Source organism: Mustela nigripes, chromosome 9, assembly GCF_022355385.1.
Source record: "Mustela nigripes isolate SB6536 chromosome 9, MUSNIG.SB6536, whole genome shotgun sequence".
NCBI classification, from domain to species: Eukaryota; Metazoa; Chordata; class Mammalia; order Carnivora; family Mustelidae; genus Mustela; species Mustela nigripes.
The window spans coordinates 7,046,588-7,065,411 of record NC_081565.1 but is presented as its reverse complement, the minus strand read 5'-3'; the positions used below and the strand labels follow the sequence as shown (position 1 = coordinate 7,065,411).

At 58.3% G+C, this 18,824-nt stretch overlaps 1 protein-coding gene across 2 annotated transcripts; it reads left to right on the top strand.

The window, feature by feature from the left end:
* The first annotated feature begins 249 nt into the window (after nucleotides 1-249).
* Nucleotides 250-14,956, top strand: SLC27A4 (solute carrier family 27 member 4). 2 transcript variants are annotated; one of them, XM_059410661.1, is made up of 13 exons: nucleotides 250-583; nucleotides 1,891-2,057; nucleotides 4,372-4,766; nucleotides 5,989-6,147; nucleotides 7,648-7,717; nucleotides 7,808-7,899; nucleotides 8,925-9,034; nucleotides 9,261-9,470; nucleotides 9,730-9,856; nucleotides 10,725-10,862; nucleotides 11,029-11,193; nucleotides 11,288-11,434; nucleotides 13,944-14,956. In XM_059410661.1, exons 2-13 carry the CDS (start codon nucleotides 1,897-1,899, stop codon nucleotides 14,099-14,101), a joined length of 1,932 nt encoding a protein of 643 aa, XP_059266644.1. In that variant the 5' UTR covers nucleotides 250-583; nucleotides 1,891-1,896; the 3' UTR covers nucleotides 14,102-14,956. The 2 variants fall into 2 exon arrangements, with proteins under 2 accessions (XP_059266644.1, XP_059266643.1); XM_059410660.1 differs by having other exon boundaries at nucleotides 251-564.
* The last annotated feature ends 3,868 nt before the right edge of the window (nucleotides 14,957-18,824 follow it).

Sequence of the window (18,824 nt, the reverse complement as noted above, 5' to 3'; positions counted from 1 at the left end):
TGCCCGTCTCTGCGCGCAGACTCCGGATTCTCCGCCCACGCTGCGGGTGGGGGTGCTCCCCACAACGTGCCAACGCCAGGGGCTTGCCGGCTCCCAGCCCAGACCCAGCCGCCCGTTCTCCTTCCCTCCCGTGGGTCTCCGCGGCGGGGCGGGGCTGCGCGGTGCGGACTACAACTCCCAGCGTACCGCGCGGGGCGCCGCCCGGGGCCGTCGCGCGCGCAGGGCGGGCTGGGCCGGGCGGCGTCGGGCGCGTTGGGGCTGCGCGGCGCCGAGGTCTCTGCGGCTCACGGGCCGCGGGGAAGGCGCGGGAGGCGGTGCTGCGGGCCGGCGCAGCCGGTTTGGGTTGCAGGAGGCGGGCGGGGGAGGAGCGCCGCGGACGGGCGGGGCCGGGCTGCGGGCGGGGCTGGCTTGGCGGCCGGGCCATGCAGGGCGCAGAGCCGGTGAAGCTCTGCTGAGACCCGGCTCTGCGCGTCCAGGGGCGGCTCATGCCCCCCGCGCTACCCACTACGCTGCCGCAGTCAGGCCGGATCTGGACGGGGCGCCGCGCGGCGGGGCCGACTCCGGGTGAGCATAGGCCAAGTCGGTGGGTCCCGGGCGGGGAATGTGCCCGGCTGAGGCGTGGGGAGGTGGTGGGGCCGGCTGGGGTGAAGGGGGCGCCCTGCTGCTCTGTCTCCTTGCCTGGCGCTATGCTGTCCTGGCTGCTTAGGGGCAAGGGCGGTTCGCAGTGACACGGGACGGGGGCCCGAGGGATGTCGGCATCCCCTTCCCTTCTCCTCCCATCCCCCAGCCTTCCGGGACGGGTTCCTGTTCTCTGCCCTGGCCGACTTTGGGAGCCCAGAGGTCTGAAGACCTTAGAGACCTTGGCATTGTATATGGGAGCGCTGGTTTGGTCCTACTCCCGGCTTTTGCTTTTTGTGTGAAGTGGGGAGGTGGTCTGTAAGGACTCCCTGGGGTCCAGACCATGTCTTCATCCTGGCTTGGAGACCGTGAGGCTACATCATAGTCATGACCTTCAGCTCCTCCCCAGGAATAGGAGAACCCGGAGAGAAAACTGAGTCCCATCTGCCGGCTCTTAAGCCAGTCCCTGAAGCGCCAGGAGTAGAGACCAAGAATCTTAATGTCAGTCCAGTCAGCCGTTCCCCTTCCTCTTTAGCCCAATCCCCAAAGAGTCATCGGAGTGACTTGCCGAGTGTGTTTGCAGGGGGTGACTACAGGGCCCTCCAGTGCTCCCTCAAACACCTTTCCCTTCTAGACAGTCACCTCTCAGGCACCTCCAGGCTCTAACCCATTTGCTCTGTCGCCCTCTGTGGGCCAGCAGAGGCATGACACTGTCTGAGTTTGTGAGCTGGGTGGGAGCCAGGCCCCTTCCCGGGGAGCTGCCCCTTTGGGTATTGTGGCTTGCCCTGTTCATCCAAAGACCCAAGGAGGTTCTTTGGATGAGGAATCAAGCCAGAGACACTTAAGTTAATAATCCCCTCTCTCCAAGCTATTCTGGTTAGAGATCCTGGATGTTAGGGGAGTGGACTGTCCTGTTTTGGCTGGAAGGGCTTCCGGGAGCAATTCTCACTATACCCATAACGTAGAGGGGGAGGCTAAGGCCTAACATAGGAGAGAACTAACTTATCCAAGGTCACGGGGACAGTTGTAGAAGGAGATGGGACTAAGAAGCTACAACTCAGCCTCTGCCTCCTAGCCATGGAACTCCTCTTCTCAAGTCCCATGCCTCTAGCCTGTCTCTTCAAGACAGCCCTGGAAAGGGTCCCCACCCTCAGCTACCTGCTTGTATGACTAAGCCTCACTACAGGTTGACCCTTAGGATCATAGTGGCTGCCTGGAACTGGAGGTAGGGGTGATAGACATTTGGCTCCACTAACTATTCTGTGCCCACAGGCCACAATGCTGCTCGGAGCATCTCTGGTGGGGGTGCTGCTGTTCTCCAAGCTGGTGCTGAAACTGCCTTGGACCCAAGTGGGGTTCTCCTTGCTGTTCCTCTACCTGGGGTCTGGAGGTTGGCGCTTTGTCCGAATCTTCGTCAAGACCATAAGGCGTGATATCTTGTGAGTATCTGGTCCAGTCCATCCAGCCCTGGATTCTCCTATAACATGATGGGCTCCTAATTCCCAAAGTCTCTACAGACCAGGTCTCTGTGAGCACAGAGGCCCCCTGGGCCCCAGAGGAGCAGCCTCTGCTTTACCCCCTTCCCCAGGCCCTGGTACTTGGTATCTCCATTGCCAAGGTGAAAGTCTTCTCCTAGGAGATCTCCCTAACTCGGTGCTGTTTAGCGTAGGGCAGACTTAGGGGCCCAGGACATACACTGAACTCCAGGTGTATCAAGACATCTGCAAAGGGTCCTAAGGCTAAGCAGTAGCTTGTGAGAAAATGGAAGAGGAACCCCATGGGAAGGTCTGTGTCTGTAAGTCTGAGAAGGCACAGGATTCAGAGCAGGGCCCCATATCAGATGTCTGGGGAAACCTGCTCCCCAGAGAAAGTCAGGTACTGTCCAAGGGCTCTCCTGTACCAGAAACACCTGCTGCTACCTGCTGTGTGACAGGCATTAGGCTGGCTCTGGGTCTCAGGGAGGGGAAGGCCGACCTAGTCTTGGGCCCAGCTTAGACTGGTCAGGGAGATAAGGAGATCCAGTAAATCCCTAAACTAACAGTACTGTGTGGGCAGAGACCCTGGCAGCCTTGCTCGCAGTGGTGTCCTAGTACTCGGCATAGTGACCCACACTCAGAACAGGCAGCTCAGCACCTGTCATCTGAATTATTTGTAAAAGGAAGTACTGAGTGGCCACTGCCGGAAGGGTGCTAGCAGAGAGCTGTGGGAGTGTAGGGCAGGGAGAGATGGCTTCAGGCCAGGGCCTTGGGGAATCAGAGAAGGCTGCCTGGAGACAAAAAGCTGTGGTTGAGCAGCATCTCCAGGTGATGGGAGCTGGGGATTCCAGCCAGAGGCACAGCATCTGAATAGGCAGAGAAGTCAGGGAACTGGAAGTTTTCAAAGGTCAGAGGAGGCAGAGGCAGGGCAGGAAAGGGGGATATTGCCAAGTAATTCTTCCTTTTTTTTTTTAGTTACTTATTTATTTAAATTTAAATTTAAATTCAATTAACATAATGTTTTATTTGCTTCAGCAGTATAGGTCTGTGACTTATCAGTCTTATATAATACCCACTGCTCTTACAATGTGTACCCTCCCCAGTGTTCCCCACCCAGTCACCCCATCCCCCCATCCCTCTCCCCTCCAGCAGCCCTCAGCTTGTTTCCTTAGATTAAGAGTCTCTTATGGCTTGTCTCCCTCTCTGGTTTCATCTTGTTTCATTTTTTCTTCTCTTCCCCCATGATCCTCTGCCTTGTTTCTCAAATTCCACATATTAGTGAGATCATAGGAGAATTATCTTTCTCTGATTGACTTATTTTCCTTAGCATAGCACCCTCTAGTTCATCCGTGTCATTGCCAATGGCAAGGTTTCTTCTTTTGATGGCTGTGTAATATTCCATTGTATATATATCTCCCCCATCTTCTTTTTTTTTTTTTTTTTAAAGATTTTTATTTATTTATTTGACAGAGAGAGGTCACAAGTAGGCAGAGAGGCAGGCAGAGAGAGAGGAGGAAGCAGGCTCCCTGCTGAGCAGAGAGCCCGACGTGGGACTCGATCCCAGGACCCTGAGATCATGACCCGAGCCGAAGGCAGCGGCTTAACCCACTGAGCCACCCAGGCGCCCTATCCCCCATCTTCTTTATCCTTTCATCTGTCGATGAACATCTGGACTCTTTCCGTAGTTTTTGCCCAGTGATTCTACATTTGGTGAAGGTCTAGGCCCAGTGCTGAGTGGGGCGCAGGGGACAAGGTGGTGAACAAGATGGAGCCTTAGCCTTGGTGGGTTCACAGGGAAGGAGACTGAACAAGTCTCAAACTTACCCTTTATTTACTGTGGCAGGGGTCTGCAAAGGTGCACTACAGGGCGGTCCCAAATGAGTTGGGACTTTGACTTGGACCCTGGAGTTCAGGAAGGCTCTGTCTGAGCAGCAGACTCAGAGCAAAGCTTCGAGGGTCGTAGGTGTTAAACTCTGGGGCAGAGAGGACGGGGCTCCTGATCTCAGCCGGTGAAGCCTGGGCAAGCTGTGTTGCTGCAGACCCTGATTTCTTCCTCTGCACTGGGGGCGGAGTCATTGCCCAGGTGTCTGGTGTTACTCTGCAGCATCGGTGGGCCAGCACCTGTCACAGTGCCCAGCACACCGGTGCTGGGAAAGGGGAGTGTTGCAAGTGATTGGGCTCAGGAGCCTCCAGCTTGTGGGACAGCCACCTGGGCCGGGGTATCGGGACCCCACTCGCAACCCCAGTAGTCATGGCTCCCTTGCTTGCTCCCACCTAGTGGCGGCATGGTACTCTTCAAGGTGAAGTCAAAGGTCTGGCGGTACCTGCGGGAGCAGCGGACAGTGCCCATTTTGTTTGCCTCTACGGTACAGCGCCACCCCGACAAGACAGCCTTGATCTTTGAGGGCACGGACACCCACTGGACCTTCCGCCAGCTGGATGATTACTCCAGCAGTGTGGCCAACTTCCTGCAGGCCCGGGGCCTGGCCTCGGGCGACGTGGCTGCTCTCTTCATGGAGAACCGCAACGAGTTTGTGGGCCTGTGGCTAGGCATGGCCAAGCTGGGCGTGGAGGCAGCACTGATCAACACCAACCTCCGGCGGGACGCCCTGCGCCACTGCCTGACCACTTCCCAGGCCCGCGTCCTCATCTTCGGCAGCGAGATGGCCCCAGGTGAGCCCCGGGCTGTGGGGTCAGGGGAGGAGGCCCACAGGGTCTTGCACAGACCACAGCATCGCCCCCGCCAAGGCCTAGAGGAGGCTGTATGGCTCAGAGGCAAAGGCCATGAGCCCTGATATCAGACAGCGTGGGCCCTACCACTTGTAAGCTGGAGATCCTGAGTAAGAGACTGGAAATGTCTGTGACTCCGTTTCCTCACTGTAGTACCCGCCCCATATCATTTTCAAGAAGAGCTTTCGCCTGAAGCACTAACAAAGTGGCTGCTAGGTGAGCCCACAGAGATAATGGTAACCATTCCTGGTGACTAATTAGGCCTCATTTGCCTCATCTATAAAATGAGAACAAGAATGTATTCTCTGGTCTCTGGCAAAGCTTACGTTTTCTTTGATGCCACATTGAGCACTGACTGAGTACTGAGCTCGGTGCTTTACAAAAGCAGCTCTCCTCTCCACAAAGCCTGGTGAGGTAGGGATGGCTCTCTTGGCTTTACAGATGAGGAGACAGACGTTCAGAGTGGCGAGAGGAGCTCACATAGGGTCACACCGAAGCAGGATTTCATCCTGGGCTTGACTGCCATGGTGGGGGATGGCGGCGGGGAAGGTTACTGATGTGCTGAGACGGGGAAAGGAAGGATGCCACAGGGAGAGAGTGGAGCGTTGGACAAATCTAGAGGGAGGCAGAAGTGGAGCCGAGGGGGCCAGGACTGGTCTGTGTCCAGTGCAGGTGAATATCTAGACTGCTGCTGTGCACCGGGGAGCCTGAGGGAAGTTTCCCACCTTCTGAAGAGGCTGGAGGCCGCTGACCTCTGACCCTCCACACCTCCCTTCTAACCGGTGCCTGTGGACGAGCATGGTACAGCGTGTAAGGGCGCAGACGTCAGCATGCAGTAGAGCTGGCTTGGCATCCCAGCTCCAGCACATTCTAGCTGAGAGCAGGCCCTCCCATTCTCGGATCCTTGTCTTCTCACCTAGGAGCTGCTGTTGGCACCTACCTCCTGGGCTGTGTGAGGAGGAGCGCGCACGTAAGGTGCCCGCTGGGCAGCCAGGGAGCTCTTGCTCCTGTTGGCATCTCCTAACCGGGACCCAGGTGCTTCACGTGTCCTCCTCCCTGCACACAGCCAGTCTCCCCTGACACTACGCCAGCCCTGACACAGGTAGAGGTTCTGGGGATGTGAGGTTCTCAGCCTGCCGGCTGATCGCCCCTGTCTCCCCTGCAGCCATCTTTGAAATCCATGGCAGCCTGGACCCCTCGCTCAGCCTCTTCTGCTCCGGCTCCTGGGAGCCAAGCACAGTGCCCGCCGGCACAGAGCACCTAGACCCCCTGCTGGAGGAAGCCCCCAAGCACCTGCCCAGTCGTCCCAACAAGGGCTTCACAGGTGGGTTCCCCACCCCACGGAGGGCTTCTCAGATGGGCCCAGGGCCAGAGGCCTGGGTTCTTCTGCAGACTTGCTGTGTGTCCTGGAGTGAGTCCTGTCACCTCCCTTTTTCCATCTGGGAAGATGAGGATAGTGACTATGGGGTCACTCTGAGGGCTAAAGAGCCTGGGTGTGTAAAGATGCCAGGCACGGTGCCAAGTACTCAGGAGTTCACAAAACCTGATCCTTTGACTTGTTGAACAAGGCTTCATGGCCGCCTGTCACACGCAGCAGGATCATGTGGAGCCCAGGAGACCGCTTGGTCTGAATTTCGGCTGGGGTTGGACCAGAGGCTAGACCTCCTAAATATTCACCCAGCACCTGTCAGCCTGGAGTCCTCTCTGCATGGGCTGCCTTGCCTCCCTACCCCCTCCTCCAGGCAGCCTTCTGACCCTGCAGCCTCTCCTGCGCTCCACCCGGCCCTGTGGAGCCCCCAGTCTGCTGCACTGCCCGGAGGGTCAGAGCTGGCACTGAGTTCATCCCTCAGTCCCGCTGCTTCACTGGTGTCCTGAGCCCCTGAGCTCGCCTCTCTCTGAACCTCGGTTCCCACAGCCGTGACAGCAGGGCCAGTAACAGAATCGATTTTATGGAGCAGCTTTGGGGTTTGAAAAAGGTAGACTGGAAAGCTGGGGTGTGACAGAAAGTGCTCAGGAACTGGTCTTTGTTGGCCTCATGGTCATCTTATCTCTGTCATGTGTGAATTCTGTCTCCCTGGTGCTTTTGGTTTTTTTGTTCTTTTTTTTTTTCTTTTTAAAGAGAGAGCGAGAGCGAGCACAGGCAGACAGAGTGGAAGGCAGAGTCAGAGGGAGAAGCAGGCTCCCTGCGGTGCAAGGAGCCCGATGTGGGACTCGATCCCAGGATGCTGGGATCATGACCTGAGCCGAAGGCAGCTGCTTAACCAACTGAGCCACCCAGGCGTCCCTCCCTGGTGCCTTTTTTTTTTTTTTTTTTTAAGATTTTATTTATTTATTTGACAGAGAGAAATTACAAGTACACTGAGAGGCAGGCAAAGAGAGAGAGAGAAGGAAGCAGGCTCCCTGCTGAGCAGAGAGCCCGATGCGGGACTCAATCCCAGGACCCTGAGATCATGACCTGAGCTGAAGGCAGCGGCTTAACCCACTGAGCCACCCAGGCGCCCTCCCTGGTGCTTTTGTAAGCAGCTCGAGGGCAGGGTCTCTGCCAGGGTCAGCCTGGTGTCCTCAGGCCCAGGCACACATGCTATGCAGTCATCCCAGGGCGTTCCTGGCTTCCTAGAGTGTCCCGCCGGTGGGGGTGGGCGGCTGGGAGGTGGCTGAGCCTCGGCCTAACTGAAAGTGACAGTCCCCGAGCTGGGCCACTGGGTGATGTAGAGACAAGATCTGCGGTGCAGAAGCTCCGTGGACACAGCTCCCGGCAGCCAGTGTCTCCCTAGCCCTGAGCGGTCTCTTCTCACAGCCCCTCATGTCTCTCTCTCTTTTTCAGATAAGCTCTTCTACATCTACACATCGGGCACCACGGGGCTGCCCAAAGCCGCCATCGTGGTGCACAGCAGGTAAGGGGTACGTGCTGGGGGGTGGAGCCTGGGAGTCCCTCCTCTTGCCTCCCCAGGGGCTTCCGAAGCGCCATATCTGTGCCCTCCCAGGTACTACCGCATGGCCGCCCTGGTTTACTACGGATTCCGGATGCGGCCCGACGACATTGTCTACGATTGCCTGCCCCTCTACCACTCCGCAGGTAACCGGGGCCGCCCTCCCAGCCTCCCGCGCTCCGGGGCCTCGGGACGCCCACCCCTCTTGGTAGGCAGCATCTTGTGGGTAGAAGCACGTGAGCATTGGAGTCAAATCTGGGTTCAGATTCAGATGTGGCCATTGACTGGGCCTCTGAATGAAAGACTGCCACACCAGTTCCACAGTGTGCGTGGCCGCGTCCCGCAGGATGCTAGGGCTGGTCCGGCCCGGCAGTTTGTTTCCTCAGGTGCACACAGCCTTGCAGCTTGGGAAGGGCAGCACAGAGATGGAATGGTTTATTCCTGCCCTCAAGGTGCTTAAAGTCCAGTGTGGATTTAGGGCAGGATGAAAAATGGGAACTCGGGGCGCCTGGGTGGCTCAGTGGGTTAAGTCTCTGCCTTCGGCTCAGGTCATGATCCCAGGGTCCTGGGATCGAGTCCCTCATCGGGCTCTTTGCTCAGCAGGGAGCCTGCTTCCCCCACCCCCCGCCTCTCTGTCTACTTGTGATCTCTGTCTGTCAAATAAACAAATAAAATCTTTAAAAAAAAAAATAAAAGAAAAATGGGAACTCACCTGACTTTAATACAAGAAATGGCATGGTGAGTGTGGAGACAGGCAGGGAGCAGGAGTTCAGCTCAAGAGAAGAGCCCAGTGATGGTCAGGAAGGCTTCCTGGAAGAGGTGCTCCCTAGTCAGGCAGATGTGAGCTGCAGAAGCGAGGAGAGCTAACTTGGTCCCCCTCTGGCTGAATGGCAGCCTTCTAGGTACAAGAGCAGGAGTTTGGGGCCAGCTCCAGGGCCCCCGGGACCGTCTGAGGAGCATGCCCTCGATCCCATACTGGGGAGGCACTGGGGAACCATGGGAGGTGTCTGACGAGGGGAGAGATGCGGTCAGTTAGTGCTGGAGGAACAGGACAGGGGAGAGGGCCTGGGAAAGGGCTTTTGAGGAGATAGGCTGGGCCAGAGGAGACTCTGGAAGGAGGGGTCTCCTGGCTCCCTGACCTCCATGCGCCCCTCCCCGCCCCGGCCTTTAGGAAACATCGTGGGCATGGGGCAGTGCCTACTGCACGGCATGACTGTGGTCATCCGGAAGAAGTTCTCAGCCTCCCGGTTCTGGGACGACTGTATCAAGTACAACTGCACGGTGAGTGAGGAGGCCAGAGGACGGGTATCCCTGTGTCCGCATGACCTGTTGGCCTTGTTTGGGGACATCTGCCTTGCAGCTGAGGCCAGTCGTTCACCGAGGGCACCAATCGTTCACCGAGGGCACCATTTGCAGTGTTCCAGTGGGGAGACTGAGGCCCAGGGCCCATGGGGTTAGAAGAAGGGAGAGCGGTTGCGGGCCAGCCTTATACCCGCTCCGCCCGCAGATCGTGCAGTACATCGGTGAGCTGTGCCGCTACCTCCTGAACCAGCCGCCCCGGGAGGCGGAGCACCAGCACCGGGTGCGCATGGCACTCGGCAACGGCCTCCGCCAGTCCATCTGGACCGACTTTTCTAGCCGTTTCCACATCCCCCAGGTGGCCGAGTTCTACGGGGCCACAGAATGTAACTGCAGTTTGGGCAACTTCGACAGCCAGGTGGGCAGTGGGACGGTGGAGGGCGGGCGGGGTGCAGCGTGGAATGTGGGCGCTGGAGGGTCCCACCGTCTGGTTGGGGCAACAGGGATGCAGCATGGAATGTGGCTGCTCTAGCCCCCTGCTGTCTGGTCAGGGCAGCGTGGGTGCAGTGTAGAGTGTGGGCACCGAGCCCCCCGCTGTCTGGTTGGGGCACTGTCTGGTGTGGGCACCAGGCCTCCTAATGCTGTCCAGTCTCAGACCCAAGTCTTGGCCTTTGCAGGTGGGCGCCTGTGGCTTCAACAGCCGCATCCTGTCCTTTGTGTACCCGATCCGGCTGGTACGCGTCAACGAAGACACCATGGAGCTGATCCGGGGGCCCGACGGCGTCTGCCTTCCCTGCCAGCCAGGTCTGCCCCAGGGTTGGGAGGAGGGTCAGGGCAGGAGAGGTTAAGCCGGGAGGGAGACGGCACTGGGCTGGGCGAGTGGGAAGCCCTTCTCTCACCAGTGGCCATCACTCCGCTCTACTCTTAAGAACGACACATCATTTATTTTTTCTCCACCTGTCCTTCCATTCCTCATCCCTTCTTCCCATCAGTCCATCGATTCACTGTTGTGTGGAGGACCCCCAGGTGGACCCTGGCTTAGCCTCTCTAAGCCCTGTGCCCGAGTCCCCTCATGTGCCATTGAGGCTGATGGCAGCGCCACCTCCAGGAGTTGCCCTGGGGGTCGTGTGTGCTAACGAATGTACAGCTCTTTAAGCAGAGCCAGGGGTCCAAGGAGCGCTGGCTCTGGTCAGGCTGTCCACGTAGAGCTCGGCCACCCTTTCGTGTCATTTGTCTTGCCATCTGCTCCGTGACCAGACATTACTGAGGGCCCCCGTGCACTGGACCCGCCAGGAGCAGCTCCCTGCCCTCGGGGCTCCCACCCCAGAGCTAGATAGGGTTTCTGTGGGAAGCGGTGTGACCAGAAGTCAGATTAAAATGCAGGGCACATGGGCGCCTGGGTGGCTCAGTGGGTTAAGCTGCTGCCTTCGGCTCAGGTCATGATCTCAGGGTCCTGGGATCGAGTCCCACATCGGGCTCTCTGCTCGGCAGGGAGCCTGTTTCCTCCTCCTCTCTCTCTCTGCCTGCCTTTCTGCCTACTTGTGATCTCTCTCTGTCAAATAAATAAATAAAATCTTTAAAAAAAAAAAAAAAAATGCAGGGCACATTTGGGGGTGGGGAACAGGGAGTGGAAGCCACCAGGGTAGAGCTCTGCTGCCCTCTCTGCCCCCAGGGGAGCCGGGCCAGCTGGTGGGCCGGATCATCCAGCAGGATCCCCTGCGCCGCTTCGACGGCTATCTGAACCAGGGTGCCAGCAACAAGAAGATCGCCAAGGATGTGTTCAAAAAGGGGGACCAGGCCTACCTCACTGGTGGGTGGGCACCAGCCCCTTTGTGGGGGGGAGGCAGGCGGGAGAGAAATGAAGGGCCCTCCCCCACCTTCTGAGAACACGACCCCAGTCCCAACCTGCCCCGTCAAGCAGATCCTGGGGTCCTATGCGGCTGGCCCCCGCCCTGCCTCATACTCTGCCCCTGCAGGCGATGTGCTGGTGATGGACGAGCTGGGCTACCTATACTTCCGAGACCGCACGGGAGACACATTCCGCTGGAAAGGGGAGAACGTGTCCACCACCGAGGTGGAGGGCACGCTCAGCCGCCTGCTGGCCATGGCTGACGTGGCCGTGTACGGTGTGGAAGTGCCAGGTACCCGCGGGCTGGTGGGAGTTGCCAGGCATCTGTGGGGAGGCACCTCCGGGGGGCACGACCGGCCCCTCACGGTGCCCGCTGCCACCCCCAGGAACCGAGGGCCGGGCCGGAATGGCTGCTGTGGCCAGCTCTGCCAGCGACTGTGACCTGGGGCACTTTGCACAGCTGCTGGAGAAGGAGCTGCCTCTTTACGCCCGCCCCATCTTCCTGCGCTTCCTGCCGGAGCTGCACAAAACAGGTAGGTCCCCTCCCCTGCCCCAGCTTCAGGAGGGTTCCAGGCCTGTGCCCCTAACTGGCTCCTGATGAGACAGCCTCTCATCAGCTGTCCTTTGTCCTTCAGCCATAGCGTTGCTGTGTCATTGTACACAGACCTCCCTCTGTACAAGGGAGCGGACTGAGCCCTCAGACAGAGAAGGCTCACGTACCCACGAGTGGAACGAACATTCACTGAGTACCTACTGGGTACCTGCCAGGCTCTGTGATAGGCCTTGGCGATTGAGGTGACTGATTCTGATGGGACCCTTGCTATCTAGGGGTAGGCAGCACAGGACAAGGAATTCCAAGGGCAAAGAAGAGAATACATACAGATGGAACTGACAGAAAAGCAAATGAAATGGGTGTGGTGCCGGGGAGGCTCCGCAGAGGAGGTGACCTTTGAGCCGAGACCTGAATGGAGTGGGAGACATTCTGGGCTGGTCCCTGAGACCAGAGGGCACTTGGACAGGAGAGGAAGGAAAGGAGGCCCCTGAAGCTGGAGCCAAGGAGAGCTGTGGACAGCGGCGCCAGGTGGGGCAGAGAGGCCAGAAGACTCTGGGCTGGGGAGGGCCTGGGCTGTGTTGGGGCAGCAGGGAGCCTCAAGTGTTTGAGTAGAGCAGTAACCTGTGTCAGGTGCATGTTCCACACAGCCCTCTGGCTGCTGTGTGCAGCGAGGGAGAGGGCAACAGGCCCCCGGGGAGCAGGGAGACCAGCAAGGGGCTGTTACTCTCGTCGGCAGAGAGGTGAGTGTGGGTCCACAGTTACATAGCTGGGTGGTGCCAGCCTTCTGTCTGTTGGACCACTGACGGGTCCCCTGATGGGCAGAAGTCAGTCCTTGCTGCCCTGTCCTGACCAGCGCCCCCTGCCCCCCGCCTCTCATCAGCTGCTCATCCTTGGGCCACCTCCCTTGTGCTCATCATGTCAACCCCTGCCTTACTGAAATGTCTTCCCTGACCCATGTCACCCCTGCGAGGTGGAAGGCTCATAGGAGCACCGAAAGCAGTGCAGAGTGTCTAATGGGGACACTGCTGCTGGGCTCGTGCTCAAGGCTGGGAGCCCCCGAGGTTTGGGTGACATCTGACTGTGCAGGAGAGAGGCAGGGAAGAGACCTCGGGTGTCAGGCTCTGCTGCAGAACAAGCATCCCTAAACTCCCTGCAGTGCTTAAAACAGCCGTATTTTTGCTCTAGATTATGAGTCAGTAGTTTGGGGTTAAGTTCTGCCGAGCGGTTCTTCTGTCAGCCCCACCTGGTGTGGAAGAGCTGTCATCGTTCGTGATTTAGCTGGGGGCTGGAAGGGGTAGGATGTCCTTACTTGCCTATCTGGCTCCCAGCAGGCTGCTCTGGCAGCACCCACCTGCAGAGCCGTCTGTGATGAGGATGATGTCCGGTGTGTGCACTGAGCAACGCTGCGGCCACTAGCCCCGAGCAGCCACTGAGCACTCCCCCTGAGGCCTGGCAGCCGGAGGAGCAGAATTTTACATTTGCCTTCATTTTAATTAAATGTAGAGAGTCCCATATGGCCAGTGGCTATCCTACTGGATAGGGCCAGTCTAGGGCGGGGCATCCCTGGGCTGTCTCACCTCTGCTCTCTGCAGCTTCTTTCCCTTCAGAGACTATACTGGCAACAGGCACCCCACCTGGAGTGGAAGCTGCAGGACCCCTCGAGGCCTGGGCTCTCCAAACCCTCATGTTCTGTGGGTCAAAGCAAGTCACAAGGTCACTTCGGATTCAGGTGGCGGGTGAGAGACACCCCAGCTCTGGCTGGGAGAAGTGGCCAGGCCACCAGGCGGCAGAGTGTACGTCCAGGGAAGGAAGGAATCTGGCCATTTCTGGCTATCTGTTGCACCCGGCTTCAGATCCCAGCTCCAGCGCTTATTAGCTGTGTGGTGTTGGCCCTGGGGTATGCCTCGCCACCCCAGTCTTCTCCTCTGTCCCGTGGGCTGATGCCAGTGACTGAGACCTGTGCAATTTCCGTGAGCTACCACTGAGAAAACAGGGCTGCTGTTGAAACTGTTGCTCTAAACTATAGAGATGTTAAAAGCTGAAAACACGTGCAGTGTAGCAGACTCCATAAAATATGGTGGATACCGGCCCCTGGGATTTATGTGCAGCTGAGGTGAGCTCACACCTGTACCTGGGAGGTGCCCAAAGCACAGAGGCCCCGAGCTCTGGCCCTCCCTCTGCTGTCACTCAGGGCGTGTGGCCTTAGAGGGATAGTTTCCCCTTTTGGTGCTCAGTTTCCCCAGCTGCAAGCAGAAGGCAGGTAGTGTGGCCCCCACCATGGTGCCAGGGCCTCTCTGAGCAACAGTACGTGATCTAATTAGCGGGAACCACCTTTGCAAAGTATCCAGGGCTGTGCACTGCTATGCTCCATGCCCCATTCCCGCGTCTTCCCCACCCTCTTCCTCTGCTCCTCTTCAGCTTTGTATACGGCTTCCCAGGGCTCAGGCCCCTGCCCTGCACCCTTTGACCCATCTTCCCTGCTCCCTCAGGGACCTTCAAGTTACAGAAGACAGAGCTTCGGAAGGAAGGCTTTGACCCGGCGGTTGTGAAAGACCCGCTGTTCTACCTGGATGCCCGGAAGGGCCGCTACGTCCCGCTGGACCAAGAGGCCTACACCCGCATCCAGGCAGGCGAGGAGAAGCTGTGATTTGCCCCGAGTCCCTCTAAGGGCCAGCGGGTGCTGGATCCAGAGCCCCAGCTCCCACCCCAGAGGGGTCCAGGGCAATGCCAGACCAAAGCAAGCAGGGCCCAGCACCTCCACCCCGAGGTGCTGGCCCCCTCCCCCTCAAAACTGCCAAGTGACTCACTGCCGCCTCCCCCTGCCCCCCAGAAGGCTTTCTGTGAAAGCCTCAAGTCCATGTTCTGTCTTCAAGGCCAGGTGGGGCCTCTGGCCCCAGGCTGAGACAGACCGGGCCCCTTATGATGATGTCTTGGGTAGGGCAGGGGCAAGCGGAAGGTTGCCAAGCACTCTCCAGAACGCCGGGAGCTTGTAAATGGGACCAGGGCAGAAACCCCCAGACTCAGGAAGCCAGCAGAGTGGGCGGGGGCTGCAGGAGGAGGATCAGCCCTGGAGCTGTTCCAGTGTCACTCAGCACTGCCTGAGCCTCCAGGAGGATCGGAGGAGGACCGCAGCCTGCAGCGACCTGCCACGGGCGGCCTGGATTGGGTACCCCCCCCCCCCCGCCTTCCTCCTCTCCTGGGTGACAGCCTGGCTGCCCCTCAGGTGGGACCTTTCTCCTTGTAGGTCTGTCCCCATCACTTTCTCCATCGCAGTCCCCGGCTGGCTATGAGAGGAGGAGGGGTTGGGGGGGGTCTTTCAGGGGCCAATAAACTGCCTTGACTCCCCCTAGCCTGTGTGCGCCACCGCCTGAGCTTACTGCTCCTGCTCAGGCCCCACCTCCCGCCCATCCACCCGGTTCACTCGCTCAGACTTAGGGACTCCCCAGGTTTCCCGCCCTCCACGAGTTGGCAGTGTATTTAATAGCATGAGCTTGAAAGTCCAGACCAGCTGTGTCACTTTGGAGTTTGCGGTCTAGGGCAAGTGACTCGTCTCCGTATCTGTGAAAGGAGGATCCAGAGAGCACAGGTACCCATTTTGAGGAAAGGGCTGTGTAAGCCTTTGAGGGAGAAAACCTTAACCCGGCGTCTGATCCCATCTCCAGACCCTTGCTCGTGCATTTTCCCCAGGGGTCTGGGGGCTGTGCCAGCCAGAGCTGAGCTGCCTGACCAGCTGTGGCGGAGTCCAGGAAAGCTTCCAGGGCTGCAGCACCAGCTGTACCAGTGGAGAGGCAGCTGTCTCTGAGGCCCCATCGCTGGAGTCTCACCCAGGCTGGAAACGCAGGGCGCACTGGGAACGGGTCCGACCCAGACCCGAGCAGGGCAGTAGGCGAGGTGTGCCCCTGGGCCTTGCCTTCACTCTTCAAGCTTCCCTGCAGTCTGTCAGTCATTTGCTGAGGTCACACAGCTGTAGGGGGTGGGGGTAGGCGGCTGGAATGCAAACCCAAGCCCCTGGGGCTTCCTGCTCCCCCACCGGCCTCCTGGTGTAAAAGGACAGGGGAAAGCCCAAAGAGCTTCCATTCCACCCATGCCTGCAGAGCCAACTGTGGGCCCCGCCCGAGGCCTGCAGCTGAGGGCCAGGGTGAGTTCCGGGATGCCTCCTGGGGGAGTGACTCTGAAAGACAGAGGAATCTGATTCTGCCCTTGGGGGAAAATGGGGGGTAGAGCTGGAGTCCTTGCAGTGGTGCGGAGGGGGTTGTGGAGGGGGTTGGCAGTCACCGCTGCAGTGTCCTAGTGTGACCAGCAGAGGGCAGGCAGAGCCTGGAGAATGCCATCTTGGTCCTTAACCACTGAGCCTCCAGACAGCGGAAGGAGGGGCTGTGAATCCCACCTCAGGCCCAGGCAGGTACCCAGTCCACAGCGCCAGTGTCAAGGCTTTCATGGACTAGAATCAGACTTCGAAGACCTGGCTGACAGTGTGACTTTTTGTTTCTTTTACCCTTAGCCCTGAGTGCTTCCCAATGGGATAGCGCCCCCAACTCAGGGGGCCCCATCCCTTCCTTGAGGTTGAGCACAGTCACCAAAAGGCAGTATAGAGTGGCAGTTAAAAGCCTCAGCTTGAACAGGCAGATGTTCAAGCTGCCAGGCTAAGCCTCAGTTCTTCCCATGTAAATGGAGCTCTAGGATAACTGTGAGCTTGCGTTGTGCCTGGAGGTCTCTTAACATGCGGTCTGGTGCTGATGTCTGCTCAGTACGTAGCAGTTACAAGATTTTAAAAAGATCTATATTCAGGTGTTAAGACCCCAGACTAGGCCTGAGTTGACCACCTCCACACCGATCCTCCGAACCCCCGAACCCCCTTGAAGGGCCTTGGGAGCTCGCCCATCTGCCTCTGATCATCCTCACCGCAGCCGCCGTGTGAGTCACCACGCACACGCAGCAGATCACAGTGTGTGCTTGTGAAGTTAACGGCAGCTACTGCTTATTGGGCGTTTCCTGACGTTTATATGGTGTTTCATGGTTTACAAAGTGTCGTGTAAGTTCATCTATGGAGCAGACTGTAAAGGCGGGGTAGGGGGAGGGGGGGGCGGGGGCGGGGAGGGGTGCAGCAGAGGCGGTGCAGGGTTTGAGCAAGACAGACCAGGGAGCTGACTGGGGACGGGAGAGAGGGAGCTAGCGAGTGAAGAGGCAGAGTGTGTGTGGTGTTAGCTGTACCTCTATTAACCCAGCACCCCGGTGAGGCGGGCAGCCCTGTTTCCTGGTCAGGGAGGTTTTCAAGGAAGAGGTATCCAAAACTGGGGAGAGAAGAGTGTCCCAGACAAAAGGCCTGGGAGTGTGCAGCGAGCAGGGAGGCTGCAGGGGAGTGTGGGGCAGGGGTGGGGCAGAGCTGAAGGAAGATATGATAAACGAGCCCTTTGTGGGCACTTGTCCTTGCGTGCGCTTCTGGAGACCAGGCCAGGCTAGGAGGTCCCTGCATCGGGTCAAACCCACTTCCTTAGACTTGCTAACGGCCACCTTGAATGGAGACCCTCCTCTGTGCTAGGCGCTTTGCAACGTGCTCTGTGCCTCGGTTCTTGAAATCCATACCACAAAGCAGCTGCTGTTTTCATCCCCATTCCACAGATGAGGAATCTGAGGCTCAGGGAGGCAAAATCTCTCCCTAGACCACAGAGCCCATGAATGGCAGCGCTGGGCTGCAAACCCCCTTCCCCGAGCCTCAATATTGCCATCTGCCACAGCGCCAGGGGGAGGCTGGAAAGCGCCCGCCTCCAACATCCCCGGAGGTCCTACCGCCCTCAGGACGGACAAGTGGCCGACCAGGCCAGTGCTTGGAGTATCAGTTTCAATCCCTGGGAAGAAGGTTAAATACCTCCGAGGGGCCCATTGAGGCGGTGGCTGTAAGGGAGGGGGTGACCAAGTGACTTTCAAAGGGGCCTGAATGCATGGCTGGCCCCTCCCCCCCCGAGGAGGGGGCCCTGCTTCCTCCAAGCCTAATGATATTCCGGACTCAGCCCTCGTCTTTGGCGGCAGTTTAACCCGAGCCTGGGCGGATTTCTTTCTCACTGATCTCAGCTTGACACCCAATTAGCACAAGAATGGGAGGAGGAAGCCTGCGAGAGGCGCCTCCCAGCCTCCCGGGGCGCACGAGGGGAGCAGGCGGGAAGACAAAGGGCAGCGGGCAGCGTCCCCCCCCCCCCCCCCCCCCGCGCCCTCGGCTTCCCCCTGCAGACCCTGCCCATTGTCTCCCGGGTTGCTTCTGAGGGGCTGGAGGCCAACGCCCGGGCTGGCCGGACTGCTGGAGGGGACTGGGGATGGGGCCCAAGCCCTTCTTCTGCATCGATCCCAGGGAAGGCATTTGGGTGATCCGGACCCAACGGGAGGCCCCTGGGGTCAGTGATGCTGAAGGCGCTACAACCTGGGACTGAGGCCTGACACTTAGGGCCTGTGAGCAAACCACTGGTTCTGAGCCTCGATTTTCTCGTTTGGAAAATGGGGATGAGAGTAGTCCCCATGAGCTGTCAGGCAGTGCAGGTACCGCACCTGGCAGGTGTGAGGCGGGCATTCAATAAACATTCCTGGAATGAATATGTTAAACTAATATTGTTACTAATTAAGAGGTTGAGTGGGTAGGGGTGCCTGGGTGGCTCAGTGGGTTAAGCCTCTGCCTTCGGCTCAGGTCATGATCCCAGGGTTCTGGGATCAAGCCCTGCATCGGGCTCTCTGCTCAGCTGGGAGCCTGCTTCCCCCCTCCCCTTCTCTGCCTGCCTCTCTGCCTACCTGTGCTCTCTGTTAAATAAAAAATTTTTTAAAAATTAAAAAAAAAAAAAAAAAAGGTTGAGTGGGGTAGGCTTCAGGTCAGGAGATGGATTTTCTGAGACCCAGGCATTCACAACATGGGCTGATGATGGTAATGATGATGGTTTTAACTTTTATTTGAGAGAGAGGGAGAGGGAGAAGCAGACTCCCTGATGAGCAGAGGCCATAGGGCTTGATCCAGGGACTTCAGGATCACGACCTGAATGGAAGGCAGATGATCACCCAGACTGAGGCCCCCAGGCACTCCTAGAACAGGCTGATTTACCCAGAAGGGAACTCCCATCTCTGGGACTAAGCAAGAAGCTAGAGGAATCCCTGTCTGTTGAGATGTGGGAAGATGCCCTCTTCCTAGGTGACCTCTCCCACCTACCATTCCTTTGGATTTGGGCTTAGATGTGATTTCCGGGGAAGCCTTCCCCGGATACCAGTGCTGGGTTAGGGCCCTCCTCCAGCTCCCCCAGGGCCCTATCCTCCCCCTTTAGAACACTAATCACACTACATGGTCCGTTTTTACATCTGTATCTTCTCCTAGAACAGCCCCAGAAGGGCAGGGACCT